Source organism: Falco punctatus, assembly GCF_963210335.1.
Source record: "Falco punctatus genome assembly, chromosome: 4".
NCBI lineage: Eukaryota > Metazoa > Chordata > Aves > Falconiformes > Falconidae > Falco > Falco punctatus.
Window position 1 is genome coordinate 89,106,111 of NC_137583.1, and position 18,800 is coordinate 89,124,910.

The following is an 18,800-nucleotide window of genomic DNA, read 5'->3' on the forward strand; positions in this document are numbered from 1 at the left end:
CACCCTACATTTTGATTCCCCATCCATAGTTTAGTTCCCTGTCTAAGTTTGCTTCCTTGTATTTTCTTTCACACCTGCCTTACAAAGGAATCACGACTCTATAGAATACAGGTGGCAACAGGAGTAAGCCCAGAAGTCAGATTTAATTAGGTGGGATTTGAATAGCTGTAGATTAAGAAAAATATTTGAGGACAGTAGGTACACAATAAGAAGAAAAAAGTCATTGTGACGTAAAAAGCTAATTCTGCTTTCTCAAGAACTCTTGAACAAAATGTTAGAAGATTTTTACAATGATTGAAATGTACTTTAATGTTTTTAAAGGCTTTTTTTTTTTAAAGGTTGTGCAGGAATTTGGGGTGAATCCATTTTCAAGACTGCTTACATTACTGGGAGGGCACAAGCAGTTGGTTACAACCTAGAGCAGTTTCCACGTAACACTGCCAAAATTGCATACCCAAGAAATCTTTATGGGGCAAAGCATCAGTTGTTTGTGGATCATAGAACCATGGAATCGTTTGGGTTGGAAGGGACCTTAAAGATCATTTGTTCCCACCCCCCCTGCCATGGGCAGGGACACCTCCCACTTAACCAGGTTGCTCCAAGCCCCATCCAACTTGGAACACTTTCAGGGATGGGGCATCCACAGCTTCTCTGCGCAACCTGGTCAGTGTCTCACCACCCTTCCCATAAGAAGTTTCTTCCTTATATCCAACCTAAATCAGAAGTGCAAAATCCTGCACCTGGTGAGGAACAACCCTACACTCCAGTGTATGCTCGAGGCCACCCAGCTGGAAAGCAGCTTTGGAGATGACCTGGGGGTCCTGGTGGGCACCCGGTTGAACATGAGCCAGCTATGTGCACTTGCAGCAGAGAAGCCTACCAGTATCCCAGGCTGTGTTAAACCAAGTATTGCCAGCAGGTCAAAGGAGATGATCCTTGCACTCAACCCAGCACTGGTGAGGCTGCACCTGGAGTGCTGTGTCTGGATTTGGGCTCCCCAGCGCAAGAGAGACATGGACACACTGGCGACAGTTCAGTGAAGGACCAAAAGATGATGAAGGGACTGGAGCATCTTCTCCGTTGAGGAAAGGCTGAGAGTGCTGGGACTGCTCAACGTGGAGAAGGCTCAGGGGCATCATACCAGTGTCTGTAAACAGCTGAAGGGAGGGTGCAAAGAGGACAGAGCCAGGCTCCTTTCAGTGGTGCCCAGGGCCAGGACCAGAGGCAGTGGGCATAAACAGAAACACAGGAGGCTCCCACCAAATGTCAGTGCTGTGTTTTTTCACCATGAGGGTGATGGAGCGCCAGCACAGGCTGCCCTGGGAGACTGTGGAGTCTCCACCCTTGGAGGTACTCAGAAGCCGTCCAGAATTGGTCCTGGGCAACTGGCTCTAGGTGGCCCTGCCCGAGCAGGGAGGCTGGACCAGATGAGCTCCAGAGGCCCCTTCAACCTCAACCACTCTGTGATTCCGCAAATATTAAAACATTAAAACTTTTACAAATATTTGTGCTGCATACAAGACCCTGAACATCTTTTCAAAGGAAGGAAACAGGCCTGGTTTGCTCCCCCTTGCAGCAACACGTAATGCAAATCCCTTCTCGGTAATTCAGAAAGATCCTTAAATTCCCTCACAGCTCCCCTCTGCCCTCTTGGTTGCCTGCCAGCCTTGCTAGGTCTCCTGCAACCTTCCTGTTTCTGATTTCAGCTTTTGAGAACTTCTTCAGCTACTTGCCCTTGTGACTTCCTCTGCGCACACCACCCGATGTAGTTTACACTGTCGTAACCCTTGTGCTAGGTGTCAGCAGCAGCAGAGAAGGGATTTACTCTGCCTATCTAGCGTGCCAAATTGTCTTGTTCCAAGTTTTCTAACATAAATATTTAAAAAAAACCACAAGGCAGCAGCTTGTACCCCTTTTAAAGAGCCTGGCTGTTCACTTCAGGGTCCCTCCAAAGAAATGATTTCATTGACAAAGAGTAAAAAAGAACAGGCCTCCGCAGCCTTTCAAAGACAAAAACGTAAGGGCTGAGTGCCGACTTGTTTAGCCTTGCCAAAGGAAGACTGAAGGACACAAGGGGGGGTCAGATCTCTTGCTATAAATACCTCAGGGAGAAAACAGTTATTCACGCTCAGAGACAATGCTGGCATAAGAACAACTGCATATAAACTAGCTATGAATGCGTTTAGGATGAATACTGAAAGCAGATCTTAATCCAGCAGAGCAGAGACCCCAGAGCAGCCTTTGAAGGCGCGCAGCAGCAGCGGCACACATGCGTGCAGTGGCATCCCCGCTCAGAGGCAAGAGTTTAACAGGAGTCTTGACTCCAACACAGAAGATCCATTTTACTGTTGCACCCTTGTCATCTGTTCTGCATTGTAATTCATTCCAATAAAAGATGAATGCTTCCCGTGAGTAACTCCACTGCGTGTTACGCCCAAGCATAAAGCTCACGGTGGCCTGTAGTGATGAATGACAGTCAAGCACACTGACTGAAAAACTCCCGCCAGCCTACGCCTCATAGAAAAGGCATCAGCATGACGTACCAGAGTTTATCAGCCTTGGGAATAATCCTGATAAAAGCATGTATATAACTCAACCTTTAAAACGTGGCTGACGCACAGCTCTTGTGCTTGGCGAGCTATTTCAGCTGGGGGTTAGATTTTTCACCCCCCTCATGCTCCTCTGGAAGTTTTCCCAATGTAGTCACAGTGGAGGCACAGTTAAATGGGTACAGACATCTCAGAAGATGACATCATGTATTCTCCCTTTTTACACTGAAATACGCAATGCAGGTCAAAGGCACTTCTCCACCATCGTAAGTGCAAACGAACTACAAAAATCATATGCTGTAACTACACTTGAACCACTAACAGGGACTCGTGATGTCAAGCTCTTGAAAGAAATCTTTAGGAAACAAAACTAAGACCCTGTTTCAGTACGCAACCCCTTCTTACTTCACCAAGAATGTTTTACTCATCAGCTGGTTTCGGATGTCAGCAGGTAACCTTCTTTCAGAACAGACTGCCCCGTAACATGGTGCTTTGAAATTTCACATTCATAATTTTATTAAAATCTGAATAGAGGCGATATCTGAAAAGCAGAGAAAATGACTATACAAAGAATTTATAGAACATTCATTTACACACTGGAGACCTTTTGACGCTTCTTTACAGTTTCAAGAAAAAGGCAAAAATATTCACTAGTAGGTAAACCCAAGGAGGAAACATTAAATTTTTAATGATACTGCTGGATACACAGAAACCATTTAATTAAAAACATGGCTTTTAGCATTTTTGTAGTTTAACACTGTACGATTATAGTAGTACATTTACTAAGCAAGTTAATAGGAGTGTGGCTAAATACAGGTGTCAATTTGCTGTCATTAGTTATGAAATTGCATATACACATCTACCAAAAACCTTGAAAGTGCTGTATTAACTATTTAGTCTTGTATTTGCCATGAATGCAAGTTACGCGAATATCTTTGCTACATACACTACATAATAGTACATACCGAACTATTTCGCTTTGTGCATTTTTTAATCCATTAAAAAGCAAAAGCACGTGGCAATATACCATCCAAAGGAATGCATAATAGAAAACCTCCCTTAGAAACAGGGCAACTTCTTTTTTCCCCACTTACCAAGTACAGCTACACTCCCCGGAAACACCACCGGGAGCATCAGCGTGGAATTCCTTATGCTCTTGAATTCAGCAGGCCTTGAGAAAGCACAAGGAATAAAAAATAAGGCCCTCAATGGAAATGATAATACACAGGGAAAAAAACCCACTTTATTTTCAGCCCAAAGGCTAACACTTGGTGTCTAACAAGACACACTTAAATTTAAGTATCATCTACAGAAGTGAAAAAATAGAGTAAAAAAATTCCTCCTCGTTTCAATGTTTACAAGGCATCAGATTTAAATCTAATTGAGAATTAAATCTAGCTGAGCTGTCAGCTGAAGAAGTTCACTAGGCCCCAACTGGCTGACTAGATTAGGCAACTGGGTCCTTGGTGTACCAAAGTAGTATGAAAAGGAAACTTGTCCTTTCAAAAGGATCAAAGCTCCTGAAAGTGAAGAACTGCATTCTTTTTTGGATGGTACATAAACACCATTTAAGTAGCACACCTTTGTGTCAGAAGAACAGAATTATTTGGTACAGATCAGAGGCACTTGCCTTTGTTGCTTCAACGGTAGCTACGACACTTTGGATTGCTTCACCCTTCTACACACATCCCATGCCCACCACTACTAACACACCACCTCCTGGTTCAAACAAATTAAACTTCAAATCTTTCTTCTCTCCCCCTCCTTCCCTCCGCCTTCCTTTTAAAAAGCATAAAGTCATTTATACAAAATTCAGTTACACAAATAATTTGGTAGTGCTTTGGCTATGCACTGATCAAGGCTTCTATGGTCCTACTACTTGAGGAAATAGGAAGAGAGCTATTAAGAAAAAACAGATCATAATTTACACAGGACAAATGTTGTACAAATTGGCGGAACCTTCTGCCCATATAGCCAAACCACAGTTTCCCACTGCATTTAACCATTATTTAGTAAAAGTGGATAAAAGGATTAAATCCTACAAGTGGGTACAGTTAATCGAGTGCCGCACGCATCAACATGCCAAATGCAGCCTGTCATTTCATTCTTCAGGGTATTAATATAATGATGACAGTCACACATCAAAGAAACAGAGGCAATGAAACTTTTCAGCACCATCACGCTGAAGTTGCTTTATTACCCTCAGCTCTGATGCGGGGCTCCGGTACTGCTCTTTTTGGAGTGCACCGGAATTACACAGCAGACCTCAGTGGTTTACTGTCCTCGTGAAAGTTCCCACTGTCACCTACTTTATCAATTTTCTGTAAAGCTAACTAGCACTTTGTTACGCAATTAAAATACTCACGTGTTTAGAAAGATACAGCAATATGTACAAAAGTGACGACTGTAGAAATCATGACATAAATGCTTTCAAGAAATGGGACAGAATAACAAAATAAATTCCATTCCCTTTTGGATCTCCTGACTCGAAGAATTATTAAAAAATAACATTATAAACCAAGAATAGTTCCTAGAGATAAAAAATAGCCAAAAATTCCCCCCAAAATCCAATAAAATGGGGGCCAAAAGAATCCACAAATACAATTATGTATTAGGTAGGGGAACAAATGTAACTACCAAAGCAGTATTGCAGAGATGGGAAATGGGAAGTTATCTTGGTGCTGTAAGACAAAAGTCAAAACATGAGACTCTATTGTCTATAGCAAGGCACAGGGTATACACATTTTTACTTAGGCAAAACAGTACCAAAGAGGCAAAGCTCAACAATGGTCTAGTTTAAGAATATCCGTATGACATATCAAGATCTGAGATCCACTATAAATAATCTGGTGCAGGTAAAAATATATAAATTATAAAATTTTCTTCTTTGCTTTTCCCTCATTTTTATCCTGTAATTACTAAAATACAGATTCTTCCCTGCTTAGTTCTCTGTATAAAAAAATAGTAATACAAAAAACCCCAGTTACAGAACAGACTTCCACACAGCCTTTTTTGTTCTGCCACCTCTCCCATTTTTTACACTAAAACAGCCCAGCCCTCTTAACGCTAAATACAGAGCAATCTCCCTGAATATTCCACATTGCCACTCCTTTCTTATCAGAAATCAACTTGCACAAACCTTCTCTTCACATACATCTTCCCCTTCCTCCACTCAGCTCCCATCACCGATCACATGAAGATGAAGGGAAGAGCAAATAGTCTTCCTCAGACCATCGTTCTCTTAAGAGCATGTTTGCAAGGCCTACAGCTACCATTGATGCAACTACAGCAAGTGTCTTTGCAGAGGTTATACAAAACATTTTCTGCACAAAAAAGTAGCGCAGCCTATTGAGTATTTCTGCTCCAATAAATGATGAGAAACAGCATGTGAAAATATATTAGAAACCTTCAGGAGAAAAGTTTTCCATTTATGCTTCATTCAGGTACGAGCTACATGGGTTTGGGTGGCATCCAGCTGCTTTCCCTTTGTCCTTTGATGTAAAACCCAAAGAAATAATGCTTTGTGAAGTCAGAGGCATCTTCAAAGAAAAGGCTGAACTCTTCCAAACACAATGTGGGTCGCCCGTCCTCTGCTTTCCTTCTTGGGAACGACAAGGTTCAGACCCTGCTGCTGAATAGGCTTTCTGCCTCTCACAGTGCCTTCCTTCAGTGAGGAGCTCCGAGCCAAGGATGGAAAGGCATCAGATCTTCTTCTGGGAACCGATCATGACCTTTGATACAAAGTTCACAATGGCGCTGGCAGGCTGCTCCGGATCGTGCTCTGCGAACAGGTGGCACACGTTGTCTGTGGCACTGCCTTGCTTCCTGGCCACAAACCCGAACACTCTGCAAAGGCAACAATCGCAGCAGATCAGAGAACAGACAACACATGCATTGCCTCGGTGCATAAAGCGAACAAAGACACTGCAGAAACCCAAAGCACAAACTGTCAGGCTTCATCTGTCCTGACGGACAAAGGTCCTGCAGGACCGCTGCAGGCAGCGGTCCAGAGGCAGCAACCAGCTCCAGGGCTCCCAAGTGGCTCAGGACAGTCAGAATCAGGGCAGGGGACCATCGCCTTCCTCCTGCTCTTGTCCAGACTGCATCCTGCGCTGGCGGTCAGAGACATGCTGCTGATGCTGGGGGTGTATTTAATCTGCTTCAGTGCTGCTGTTCTCTTACCTGCCCTGGCAAAGGGGGTGGTGTGAAGGGACAGAGCACTGCAAACAGGACTTAAGCCATCTATTGCTGCTCCTTTCCAGAAACCAGTGCCTGGGCTGTCTGTTTAGCTTTTTTTTTTTCTTTTGGTGAAAGTGGGACAACAATGTTTGCCTTCAACAGAAAATGCTTTGCAACCCACTGGTAATTACGTATTTTTGCCACACACTACCACACACCAGCATGACTAGGAGTGTTTTCACTTACGTGCCGTGTGAGGGAATTCTGGGGTTTTTTTTAGATCTATCAGTCTAAGTGAGACAAATAAGCTTGTGTTAGTGTTACTGGACAAGCAGAACAACAAAACTGAGTAGCAAATGGCTCTGTTTTCAGCTCTGTCTTTAGTCAAATCCCAGACCTGCAAACGAAATAAACCACACTAGCTCTGGCTCCAGACATCCCACCATCGCAGAGTCAGGCCCTGACTTAGAGGTGCACGTGAAGTAACCAAATTCTAATTACAGTGGGCAGAGAGACTTTTGTCTCTGGACAGCTGCTTTCCCTCCTACATCTCTGACAAAGATCATTTAGAACACTAAGAAAGTGATCACTGCAATGATATTCCTAAAACATTCAGTTAAAAGAGACCCAGACAGGTGTCCACTTACTTTGCAGAAAGGCCATCTTTCATCCACCTTGTCGTCCATTAAGAAAGCAGTTAAAAAAAAAAAAAAAAAAAAAGGCAGGGGAGAACATGACACGGGACGGGGGGGACAGAGAAATAAAAATGAAACCTATGTTAGTATTTTTTGTAGAACAACAATGCAAACAACATATTAGAAATACTGTTTGTCTTCCTTACTTTCTGTCCTGTGGATCCAAAGCACAGAAAATAACCGTGTTGACTGGATAATGTCGCCGAAAAAAGAGTCTGAATAGGAAGAAACGTTAAAACAAGTTTTAGGTACAGTTAACACGCTTAAAATTTTAAACAATAAACAGATCTGAAAAAGAAAATATATTTCTTCTAAATTAAAAAATAAAGATACGTATTTTTTGCTGTCTCCAAATGACTTTGAAAGCCACCTGAACCGCTCCAACCAAATAAAATCTATAATTAGAATAGCAACGTCAAGTTTTTGATCCAAAAGAAAACTGACCCTTGAGCTAAGAAAAAGACCGACAAATACAAAATGTACTTTTGCTAAAAACTGGCCTTCTGATTAGATACTACATGTGAGCGGGAAGTGCAACTTCTTGGAAACTTGCGAATAATCTGATTGTATCGTTTCAAAATATAAGCACTCCTAGGCATTATAATTTAAGGTTTTGCCCTTGATCTGCTATAAATGCTTGTAGATCCCACAGAATTAAAACGTCAGTCACTTTTTTTTTTTTTTTAACCTATAATGACTTCCCGTTGTTCTTCCTTTGTTATTGTCAGTTTTCATATCTAAAGACTTTGTGGCAGCCTTAAAAGCATTCAGTACAAAGTAAATATAAAATAACTTTTTATCACAGCATTTTACAGGTTATCCAAAGCACTATTTCAAATGCCAGAGATACACAGTGGTTACTGAGGTCAGCTCTCTTCAGTGGTACTGGTGAAAGAGACTGTGAAGGCAAATTATTTCACTGAATAGGTTGCACATCAAATGCTGGCAAAGCCATTCCTTTCCCTTTTTTATGAGAAATAACAACAATGAAAAAAATGCCATGGCAAGGTGACCTCCCCCAGGTCAAAGCTGCCATGCGGAAGTGATGTCCACACCTTAGAACCTTCATTCTCCAGCACTGCAGACAGCTGACCCTGCCACCATCATTCTTTACAGACAATTGCATTGACCTCAGAGACAGAGGCTGCAGAATCTCACCAGGAAAATCAAATCAACCACAGCCAAGACTTGTTGGGGACACAGCCGGATAGTCTCTTCCCACCCCTCTTTTGCTTACTTTCTTTGGTTATCTGTCAACGTGATTCCCTGTGCAGACACCTTGAAATGGACAACGGTTGAGATGGGGGAAGGATCCTGCATCAGCGTCAGGCTCAAGGCTTTCTGTACCGCCTGGTAGCCCGTGAGGGACTCCATCTCCACCGAATTCAGGTACCACACGTTACACGCTGTAATGGAAGAGCGGAAAGACTTTCACAGATCATTACCCGACAGCAAGCAAAGGGGTATCTTCTGAACAAAACCAAGTAAAACGTAGATTTTCCACCTTTGTAAAGCAAACAGGGAATACTGCCAGCAAACTACCAAACCTTCTACGTGTGCCCCACCTTGTCCCACTGCTGCTTCATAGTTTGGAATTTTGGAGGTCATAGGCCTTCTGCCATCTCTTTGCTTTTAACACCTTTGTATTTAAGCCACTGTCTGTATTTATCCATTACCTACAGATCCTGAAATTTAAATAAAGAGAAGACAGCAGCAGAAAGACAGGCCGCTCATAGGTACTACTACAGCAGAGGCATTCCCGAGGGGAAGGAATGAGGACATCTTGCTTTTAAGTTCAATTACAGCAGCCAGTAAGAAAATACACATTTTTTGCAGCTTATGTTCACACATTCTACACTTCCAAATGGTATTTAAACTATATTCAAAGGAAACCATTCACTTGTTTGGCACACCAAGAACATTTTCACCCTGCAAAGAATTGAGGGATGCTGCAAAGCTCAGTTCTCATTAATTCCATAGTGTTTTGTATGTTCAGTGATTTTAGGGCAAGCAAAACAACTTCCACATTGAAAAAAATTACTGACTTGTGTATTTTTAGGTCTGTTCTTTACCATGCACTTATTTCTAAAAGCCCTACTTCTCTCCTAGAGATACCAGTAACTTCTGAAGTACGTCCATTAAAATAAAAGCTCATTGGTTTCTAAAGCTACCAAACAGTTGAATGTTTTCACCTGGTCTCATATCAAATCTGCAGCGAGCACTAGGAAAAGAAATACTAATATTATACAGCGTTATATAGTAGCACTATAGCACTGTATGCTACTACTACATGGAAACAGTGCCATGTAACATTATACAGTATTAATTACTATTATTATATAGTATTAATAGAATTATTCACATGCTTAAATACTTTTGGACTGTGGTACAAAGTCAAATTTACCAGCAGATCAAGAACGTTTTTGAAAAGCCCTCTTAAGTCTTATTCTACAGCACAGGCAAGAATGATTAAACACATCCGTAGAGAAACACTGGTACCAACAGACTTTGTGTTTTGGTAAAAACATTTGTGTAGCTATCCAGGACAGAATTTACAATTCTGGCAGTTGACACATGCAGATTACCATGCTAATATTTCATTTCTTTAGCAGTTTAGCTTGGCTTGCCAACCTTGCTATAAAAGCAAAGATTAAACTAAATCTAAGAGCTTCTCTTTTCACACGGCTGTTCTGTACTCTGACTAAAGCTTTCTCCTATGACTGTCTACATAAAACGCTCAGCTAGACATCAGCATTTTCAAACCAACGAAGTGATCATACCGTTAAAGACTGCATAAGCCTAAAATTGATTCCCGCATGATGGTCAGCCCAGTAATTTCAGGCTCTGAAGTCTGTCAGTGAAAGAAGGGATCCAGAGGTCCGATTTGCTTGATTTCTAAGCGTAAAATTTCCCAAACATATTGGCTCATTGGTGTGATATAAGCTCTGTTTGAATCAATTACTATACAATCCATGCAGAGAGGGACTTAAGACTACCAATGGCAAGTTCAACGAGGCCCTTCATTGCTCAACAGCTTTCTGTCATGTCTATTCCAAATTGTAAATAACATTCCCAACTGTAAGCTCTCCTCTTCTCACACCATTGCTGGGTATGCTTGGTACAGACCCAAAGCTCTTCATGCCTGCCATATTTCAGTCACACTCCTCGCCACTTCTGAGACCCAGATGAAGGGTTTCCCTCCCTCCTCTGCCACATGTTGCACTGGTGTCGACACACCACGCTCAGGCTTTGTTTCCCAACACAACAGCCAAGCAGTTTGCCTAGACTGCCCTCAACGTGACAGTTCAAAAGCAAGGCACCAAATACAGTAGATCCTCTTTCTTCTGTAGCACAAAAAATAATAAACGGAACCTTTTTCAAGAAGTGCTGGAAAGTGCAAAAATGCCAGCTTAAAAAGGAGATTACAGGAAAAAGGAAACTGAGAATGGCTGAAAGATTTCTCATTTAAGAACATCATGCATGGTCTGATGGGGTAGCAAATGACAGCGATGCCACAGAAACACAGTCAAGGCTAGAACAAAAGGAGAACATCTGTGCCCCGTGCAGTGCAGCTGCCCTGTCTTCCACAGGTGGCACTTGGTAGTCACATCCACGCTCCCACCAACACCTACACAACGTGGCCACTGAGTAAATCCTGCTGCTTTTAGCCTGGCAATGTGCTCTGTTCAGGATGCTTAGTTCCTTGGCTGTATTATTGGAAACAGACAGGAAGAACCAGGATTTATTTTGGGCAGAAAGTTTTGCCACCAAGCAGAAGAGTTAACAAAGCAAGGTTTCTTCTAGGGAAAAGCCACTTATCTGTATTGTTTCTAGTCTTCAGTTGTCACTCTCTAGGAAGCAAAGAATTTCTGGGCAGCTTGTGCATTTAGATTTGACTGGAAACGCACATTAGGTTTTTCAGACAGCTATAAAAACAATAATTCCAGGAAAAGACAGCCTCATTTTTTTGCTTGTGCAGTAGGATAAGGGTAGGGTAAAGCAGGGCAGCGAAAAAGTGCATCTGCTTTAACTAAACTGCTGGCACTCACATAAGCTCAGATAGTTGGCAAAGAAACAATTTACATGCTTCAGGTCTGCACTTCAGTGTTGAACTCCACAACCTGAATGTCTCTATGACCTTGCTTAAAACCAAAACCCACAAGAATAACAAAAGGAGAAAACAAAAAAACTACTAAGATCCCCAAATGATCCATGATGTGACAGCTCCCACAAGGAGTTAACTGACTACTGCCCCAGCTGAATTAAGCATTCTTTTTCTTTGAAAAGCACTGCCTGAGCAAGGAGAAACCCAGAAAAGATATCACATGCCCCTTTTGCTGGGTTTTCAAGAGGGTAAGTTCTAAAAAAATTCATTCTCCTTCTTTGGGTTCCCCCCCCCATTGGGCACAACCACCACCAGCACGGGCAGACAGAAAGGCCAACACTGCGCTCACTCCTGGCACAGCCTCACAGAGGCTTGCCAATGCCTCAGCCACACATGCCTGCTTGATTACAGCACTCAAAGTGGTACTTCAGATTCCTTTTTTTGCTGCACAAGCAAGAGGCAACACTCTCTCTCCTCCACAGCTGCTCAGCTTGGCAGCTGCCCCCTTCACAAATGCCCCCAAACGGGTGAGGGCAACGAGGCAGCATCCTCCCAAAGGTGCGCTTGGCCACAACCCTGGTGCTTGTGGCTCCAGCGACAGGCTGAACTCAAAGAGTGAAATGCAGTGCAGGCAGAGAGATCCTGGGGAGAATTCACAGCGCAGCCTGAAGCCCAGGCACCACAGACAGGATCCCCCGGGAACGCCCACTGCACAGGGGAATGACACAGCAGCTGCATTTCTGCTAAGCCCAGCCTTAAGATTACGAAGGGGTACTCGGCGCTCCACGGCCAGTAACGGTGGGTTGGGACACCAGCACGGTTTTTCAGACAGGCTGTTTCACTAGCTGTCTCTGGGTCAGCTGCACATAAACAAAGCAGAAGAGAAGCAGAACACGTCTCTACACCTGCACGGGTACTGCAGTATGCATAAGAACCCATAAACCAGCATCCAATGTAAAAGACACTCGTCATTTCCTAACAACATGTAGCATGAAGTGAAGCACAGGGCAATGTTCTTTAATGTTTGGGTTTGGGGTTTTTTTTCAGATCAATGGGACAGTAAGCATTTTCCAGCGGTATTGTTGACCCCTACACTGAGAATGTACCCCTACGGAACACTTCCCTTAGTTGCCTTTTGCAGACCTCGGAAATCGTTCACGAACCTCTGCAACCACAGTTTGAAAATATCTTCTTTAAGTCCATCAGTTCTGAAAGCAACGTCACAGCTCAAAAATTGCTGTGTTTGCAGCAACCTATGCATACGTCACATTCTCACTGCAGACACAACAGGAAAGCAAACACAAGGTTGTGGAACTTAGAAGCTGGTTGCAGAAAACAGAAAGAACTTGGTACGTATCCTCACAGTGCCCTTTACACTTCTACACAGCACTGTAAATTTAAACTGCTCCCTTTAAACATCCTTCAGTCCAGTCTAAGCTTCAGCTTCATCCTGCCTGTAAGGTACAAAATTCGGTGGCAGTCAAATACAAAGAAAAAGTTTAACAGACCTGCACCCTGTTTGAGAAGCTCCGCTGCCGAGTTTGCAGCAGTTTGTGGGGAAGTTTCTGCTATCTCCTCCAAGGGATCTGTAAACAGAAAACACTGTCCATGTCTTGTTTGGACTTGAACTGACAAATCAATGCACATTGTCAAGCATGAGCTTAGCTTTTGTAATTGCGATCTCATCTACTGGACAACCCTTAGCCAGAAACACTGAACAACCCTGTATCTGCAACTATAGTAATTCATGTGAGTTTTGTGCTGCATCAGTTTTTTGGCTGCCAGCATGGCAGGAGGGATGCTCAGCCTTTATTTACTGACAGTAAAGGACATAACTACATAGCATAGGCTGCAGGGACACACGTGATGTGACATTAAAATAATACCAATAGCTATATTCCCTCATCACAGCCTCAAAATTTTTTAAATAGTGCGATTTTAATTATCTCATTTAATTTGCATAATTAAAACTAATTTAGTCACAAAGACTCTGTGTTTCTACGATAAAATGAATTAATTGTATTTTGATTCAGAAGGTGACAACATAATCCTTCTTTCCTCATGTAGGAAATGAACATCTGAACTATTAAGACAGCAGCGGAATGTTTGCCCCCCAGTCTTCTGTTAAAACTAGTGAGAAATCTCTCCGTTGGTATGTTATTTCAGTTATATAAATGCACATAAAAAGATGTCACTTACTGCTCTGTTTAACGCAATGCATGCTGTCTTTGAATACACTTGAATGAGGAAGAGAGCAGTCACATGGCTCGTGACACCATTCACACATTTAGAGTTATCCATACACTTTAAATACTCCACCCACTGCATCCAGAATCATTAACCACAGAAGAGAAGATCACCTTAAAATGTGTGATGGTACCGGATGAAAAACATAAATCCAAAATAAAATTTCACTGTGGTATGTTTATTTAGGACCTGGCAAATGTTTCAGCCCTGCACCTCTGCCAGAACAGAAGGAGCTTTCCATTTTAGGTGAGGAGGATAAGGAGAACAAGCCCACCTACCACCCTGTTTTCCCATATAAAGATATCCCTGGTCACATCCACCATAGCATGTTTTGGGGCTAAAATGGTTTCATTAATGTATTTGTGTAATTCAAATGCTATGTCTGAACACTGACATATGGCCTTTAACAAAAGTTTAAAGAGTTCAGTAGAAAACCACAAGAATGTTTAACATTTCAATAATACATCTGATGTTAACTTCATGTGGGAGAACAACAGACGACTGAACTACGGAGCAAGCATAGTTGCGTTTGCTGTTGTCTTGCGAGTGGTTCATTAAATCACCATAACCAAAATTAGAATTACAGTCCCACAACACAACACAGGCTGTTTCATCGTTTACTTCAACGTTTTGACCTGTGCAAGCTGCTATTTCCTTGCTGCCCGTGTCACGCTCAGGGCACCTTCTGTTCTTTACCTACTTGCCTTCCCTAAAGCCCTTCTGCAACCCAGACCTGAACATGCAGTTACATCTAACGACACATCACATCTGAGAAGTACTTTTGTCTTCCTACATGCTAGATTACCGCGCAGATTTCCGTGACACATACATGTTTATGACTGGAATATCACAGTACTAGGCTGCTCGCAACTACCCCTTGGGTAAGAGCTGTCGGCAGTACTGAAGAACCACTTTTAAAAGACAGCTTCCTTCCCTGTGTGTTGGCTTAGATCTCAACTTGTGACGTGTTCACCTGCCTTTGGACACTGGCACTCTGGAGCAGAGCTTGACTGCATTCTATCTCTACTGTACTTTAACAGCATACCTCTGTCTGGGATGAGGAGCTTGCAGGGTAGTGCCAGTGGGGTGATGGAATGCTGATACACCAGAGCTGTCAAACTCCCTGTGGTCAGGAGAAGAACAAGACACGCACAATTAACTTGGTGGACAACAAGAATGCTTAACAGTTATGTTGGCTCCAACTATTTTGCAGAATAAGAGGCCTCCCCGTCCTGCCCTTTAAAAACAAACAAACAAACAAAAAAAAAAAACCCCAAAACTCTTGGCACCTAAGACAAGACTCTCTTCAGTCAATTTTAGCATATTCATGTTTCCCAGCACTGTCTCAGTTGGAGGTACTTGAACTCATTAATCACAGTCATACGCTCCCTTTCCTGGCTTAAACCCTAACCTAAATGGCTTTGCTTCAAATGGGAGAAAAGCACAAAAATGACAAGAACAGTAATACATGGAAGTCAGTAAATTTCTTTCAATGCTCTTATCTTATGCTACATTAGATGTAGTAAAATCTTACGAAGATGGTAACAGTACAAGGGGTCAATGCTATGTAATGAGGCAGAGAAAGAGTGAGTTCTGCCTCTTAGACACCTAGTCTCCACTCTCCACTGCTTTGCCTACATACACCTCTATTTTGTGAAAGTATAAATGATGGTCTAGAAAAAACCTCCTCCACTCAATGTAGCAGTGATATATGTAGCATCCTCTATTAAATTTTTCTTCTTTTCTATTCAAAGCCACTTTTGTCATTCGGACTTGGCTTAATTAAAATAATTAAACACTAGTCATCCTTGACATTAGCATGAGAGACTATACTCTAAGGAGTGAGAGGAAGGCGCAACGTTCATCAGTCTGTCCGTACAAAAAGCCATTCTTTGGTCCCCTTTACTAATATTGAACATCACAAGCCCATGCTTGAAAAAAAATTACAGTTCAACCAAAACCACCTCATTTTTACAGCCCACCAAAAATTTCTCTGGAATGGCAAGATGACCCAATTCTGCAAGGGTCTTACAGAAACTCCAAATCTGATACTATTAGTCCCTCACTATCTTACCCCCCCAAGTGTGACAGTGCCTGCCCACCCACTTTGTGAAGCAGTTTTGAGGCTGTACACATTGAAAGATTAAGAGATGCTCAAACTAAAGATTACTAGGGCTATGTATGTGCTGTAAACAGGTACTTCAAGATCAAGGTAGGACTGGGCTAAAAATTCTGATTTGCAATAGGTCTCATGTCAAATGGACAAAATTCAATCCACCTTCAAATAGGATTTGTCCTTTCCCACTTGTTTATTTCATGGTAGCTGTCCCTTTCCTCGGTGTGTTGGGTGCCAGGCACCGCCCGCTCCAGCAGCCCCACTGAGCTACAGGTGGGATGCCTCCGGGAAAGCCTAAGAAAGGGCAAAAAAGGCTGCACAAGGACAAGGAGGGAACAAAAAGGGTGAGACCCAGCAAAGGACACACCACAGTCAGGAAGAGTCTGGGGGGAAGCAGTGAAGTTGAGCTTGGGAAAAGGGGAAGGAAAAGTGTTATTTTAGTGTTTGTCTCTCACTACCTGAATATCGATTCTAATCGGCAAAAAATTAAATTAATTTTCCTGAAGTTGAGTCTCTTTTGCCCATGGCAGTAACAGCTTAGCAACCTCCCTGTCTTTATCTTAACTCAAGGCTTTTCCCATCCTGTTTGCCCCTCCTGCCCCACTGAAGAGGGAAAATGAGTGAGCAGCTAGGTAGGTGTCTGGCTGCTTGCCCCAACAGGTAATGTGCTTTCACCCTAGCACATCAGGGTGGCTACTGCCACATAAAGTACTTTGTGAACTTCCCATCCCAGTGTCATTTTAGCCATTGTACATACACTTGGTCACTGCATCTGTGCCAGAGTGCCCTACACATATACTTAAGGTAAACGTGTACAAAGCTCCTGTAACCTCAGAATGGGTTCCTACAGAAATCATCAGCACTTGAGCAAAGCATTCCCTCATTTGCACTCCATCCAAGTCTATAAAACAGCTCTGGCAAACGCATTTTCCGTGTCCCTGTGATGCACAGTACTTACCAAAATACGGTTCATTTGGGCATCCTTTCAAGCGTACCCCCTTGTGAGTGCACTCAATCAGAAAATGCCTTACAAGTTCATTTGACAAATCTCCAACTGTGTTGAAAAAGAAAAAGAAAGCTCATGAAGAGAAGCAATAAACAGACAATAGTCTCACAAATTAGCAGGTCTTTATGAAGCAGTTTTCCACATTACCACCAAATGTTTTATATACAGCACGCAAAGAATACATTAGATCTGCTCTGCTGCAAGGTTACAAGCTGCAGTAAAAAGGCCATTTTGCAAAAAACCTCCACAAGAATATAGCTTGCTTTAGACAACCATAGGAAAAGGTTTTGTAATCATAAGGGACTGATATCCAAATATACACTTGTGTCCTAAAGGTCTAAGCATGGTCCCAATGACAGACAGGAACAGAAATTTGGAAAAGAAATGGTCAGAAATTCTGATGCACTTGCCCATGAGTAGAACTTGTATCCAATGTGACAAGGAAGTAAAAGTATGATAAAATACTCAGATTCCTAGTGACAGCTCTGCTCACAGTCCAGATTAAACCAATGGAAGATATAGCCACACAAAGGTAATGATGCCAAGTCTCTCAATAAATTTGTAAGTTTTAAAATGTTTGCAGTTTTAACTAAGTCTTTGCTCCATAACAATTACATGAAACACTCAGGTTTCACTAGACTTTTAAAGCCAGTTTTTATCTCTTAGGAGTCTAGGACACACTGAAATTGTTAAATTGGATGGAATGAGGAAATTCAAATTTCAAGAGGCATATAAAAATCCCCTTGAGATTTAGCATTCTTCTACACATATACATATATATAATTACACATATGCACACATATAATTAAGACAACTTCATTACTTCTTGATAGACTGGTTCACAGTATTTCACACCTGTCTACAAACTTAATCTCTCTCCAAGTAATTAAAGGGTTATTTCATAGCGAGGGGACAAAGCTACCCAACCATTCAAACCTGAACAAAAGAGCCACAAACACAAATGCTCCCTTTGATCCATCAGTCACAGTCCAGCAAACACGAGACATCAAGGGTTGACTTTCAGGCTCACACAGAGGAGCACATTACTCTGGACAGCAGAAACTTCTCTGCAAGCGTATATTGCAAAGATCACCTTTTCAAACAGCTCACTGTTGGCCACTATGCTCTCACAGTACTAAAAATAAACGACTACAATGCATGTGGGAAGGGGAAGCCAGGAACAAGAAATCCTGCAGGAGACTGAACAAATTTGTGCCTTCTGGGATGAAACGATAGGAACTAAAAAAGCTAAATATCACACAGCGAGACACTAAGGAATGCAACAGTCCCTTACTACAAATTTCTCTTGACTACTACCTGCCTGTGATACAGCTAACGTGAACTGGCTGTTAAAGGCTAGCAGAGCTTGAACTTACATGTCTTCCTGGACTTCACTGGTCTGGTGACAAAAAAAAAATTACTAAAAACACCTACAGCCACTCTCCATTTACCCCTTCGTTGCTGCTATCACCACTCCAGTGCACCCTGGTCTTCATTAAATCAGACATTGCATTGGTTCTGCTGATGTTTCTTGGCAAGAAAAAGATGGATTACATGGCAAAGTTTTATTAGAAATTTTCTCAAGATACAAGGTTAAGCATATAGAATTTGAGAGTGTTACTGTAGTCAAGGTGGACTGCTAATCTTGCCCCAGAGTAAGCATGAAATCTTAAAAAAAAACCAAAACCACCACAAACATACAGCAGCCGACCAACCAACCAACCCCGCAGAGACCCACACTTCCATAGCCATGCCACCGGGAATCACAGCTTTCCTGCCATCTCAGTGGCTTACCTCGCCAGCCAGCAAGTACTAATGAAATATAATAAGCTTTGTAAAAGGAAAACAGCAGCAATGGAAACCACCCCGCCACCCTTGCAGTGGCACAAATGGAGCCAAGAAC

The 18,800-nt window shown here is 42.4% G+C and overlaps 1 protein-coding gene across 12 annotated transcripts in view; it reads right to left on the reverse strand.

Annotated features, from left to right (window-relative positions):
- Positions 1-3,040: 3,040 nt before the first annotated feature.
- TNS3 (tensin 3) overlaps positions 3,041-18,800 on the reverse strand; it is a 282,694-nt gene continuing 266,934 nt past the window's right edge. For 11 of the 12 annotated variants that reach the window (XM_080382101.1, XM_080382105.1, XM_080382110.1 and 8 more), the window contains 7 exons: positions 16,850-16,945; positions 14,821-14,898; positions 13,037-13,114; positions 8,661-8,829; positions 7,570-7,638; positions 7,376-7,402; positions 3,041-6,395 (listed from right to left, as the gene is read on the reverse strand). In XM_080382101.1, the coding sequence (XP_080238227.1) occupies positions 6,251-6,395; positions 7,376-7,402; positions 7,570-7,638; positions 8,661-8,829; positions 13,037-13,114; positions 14,821-14,898; positions 16,850-16,945 (662 nt within the window). In that variant the 3' untranslated portion in view covers positions 3,041-6,250. The remainder of the gene's footprint in view (positions 6,396-7,375; positions 7,403-7,569; positions 7,639-8,660; positions 8,830-13,036; positions 13,115-14,820; positions 14,899-16,849; positions 16,946-18,800) is intronic. The other variant, XM_080382108.1, reaches the window with a different exon arrangement.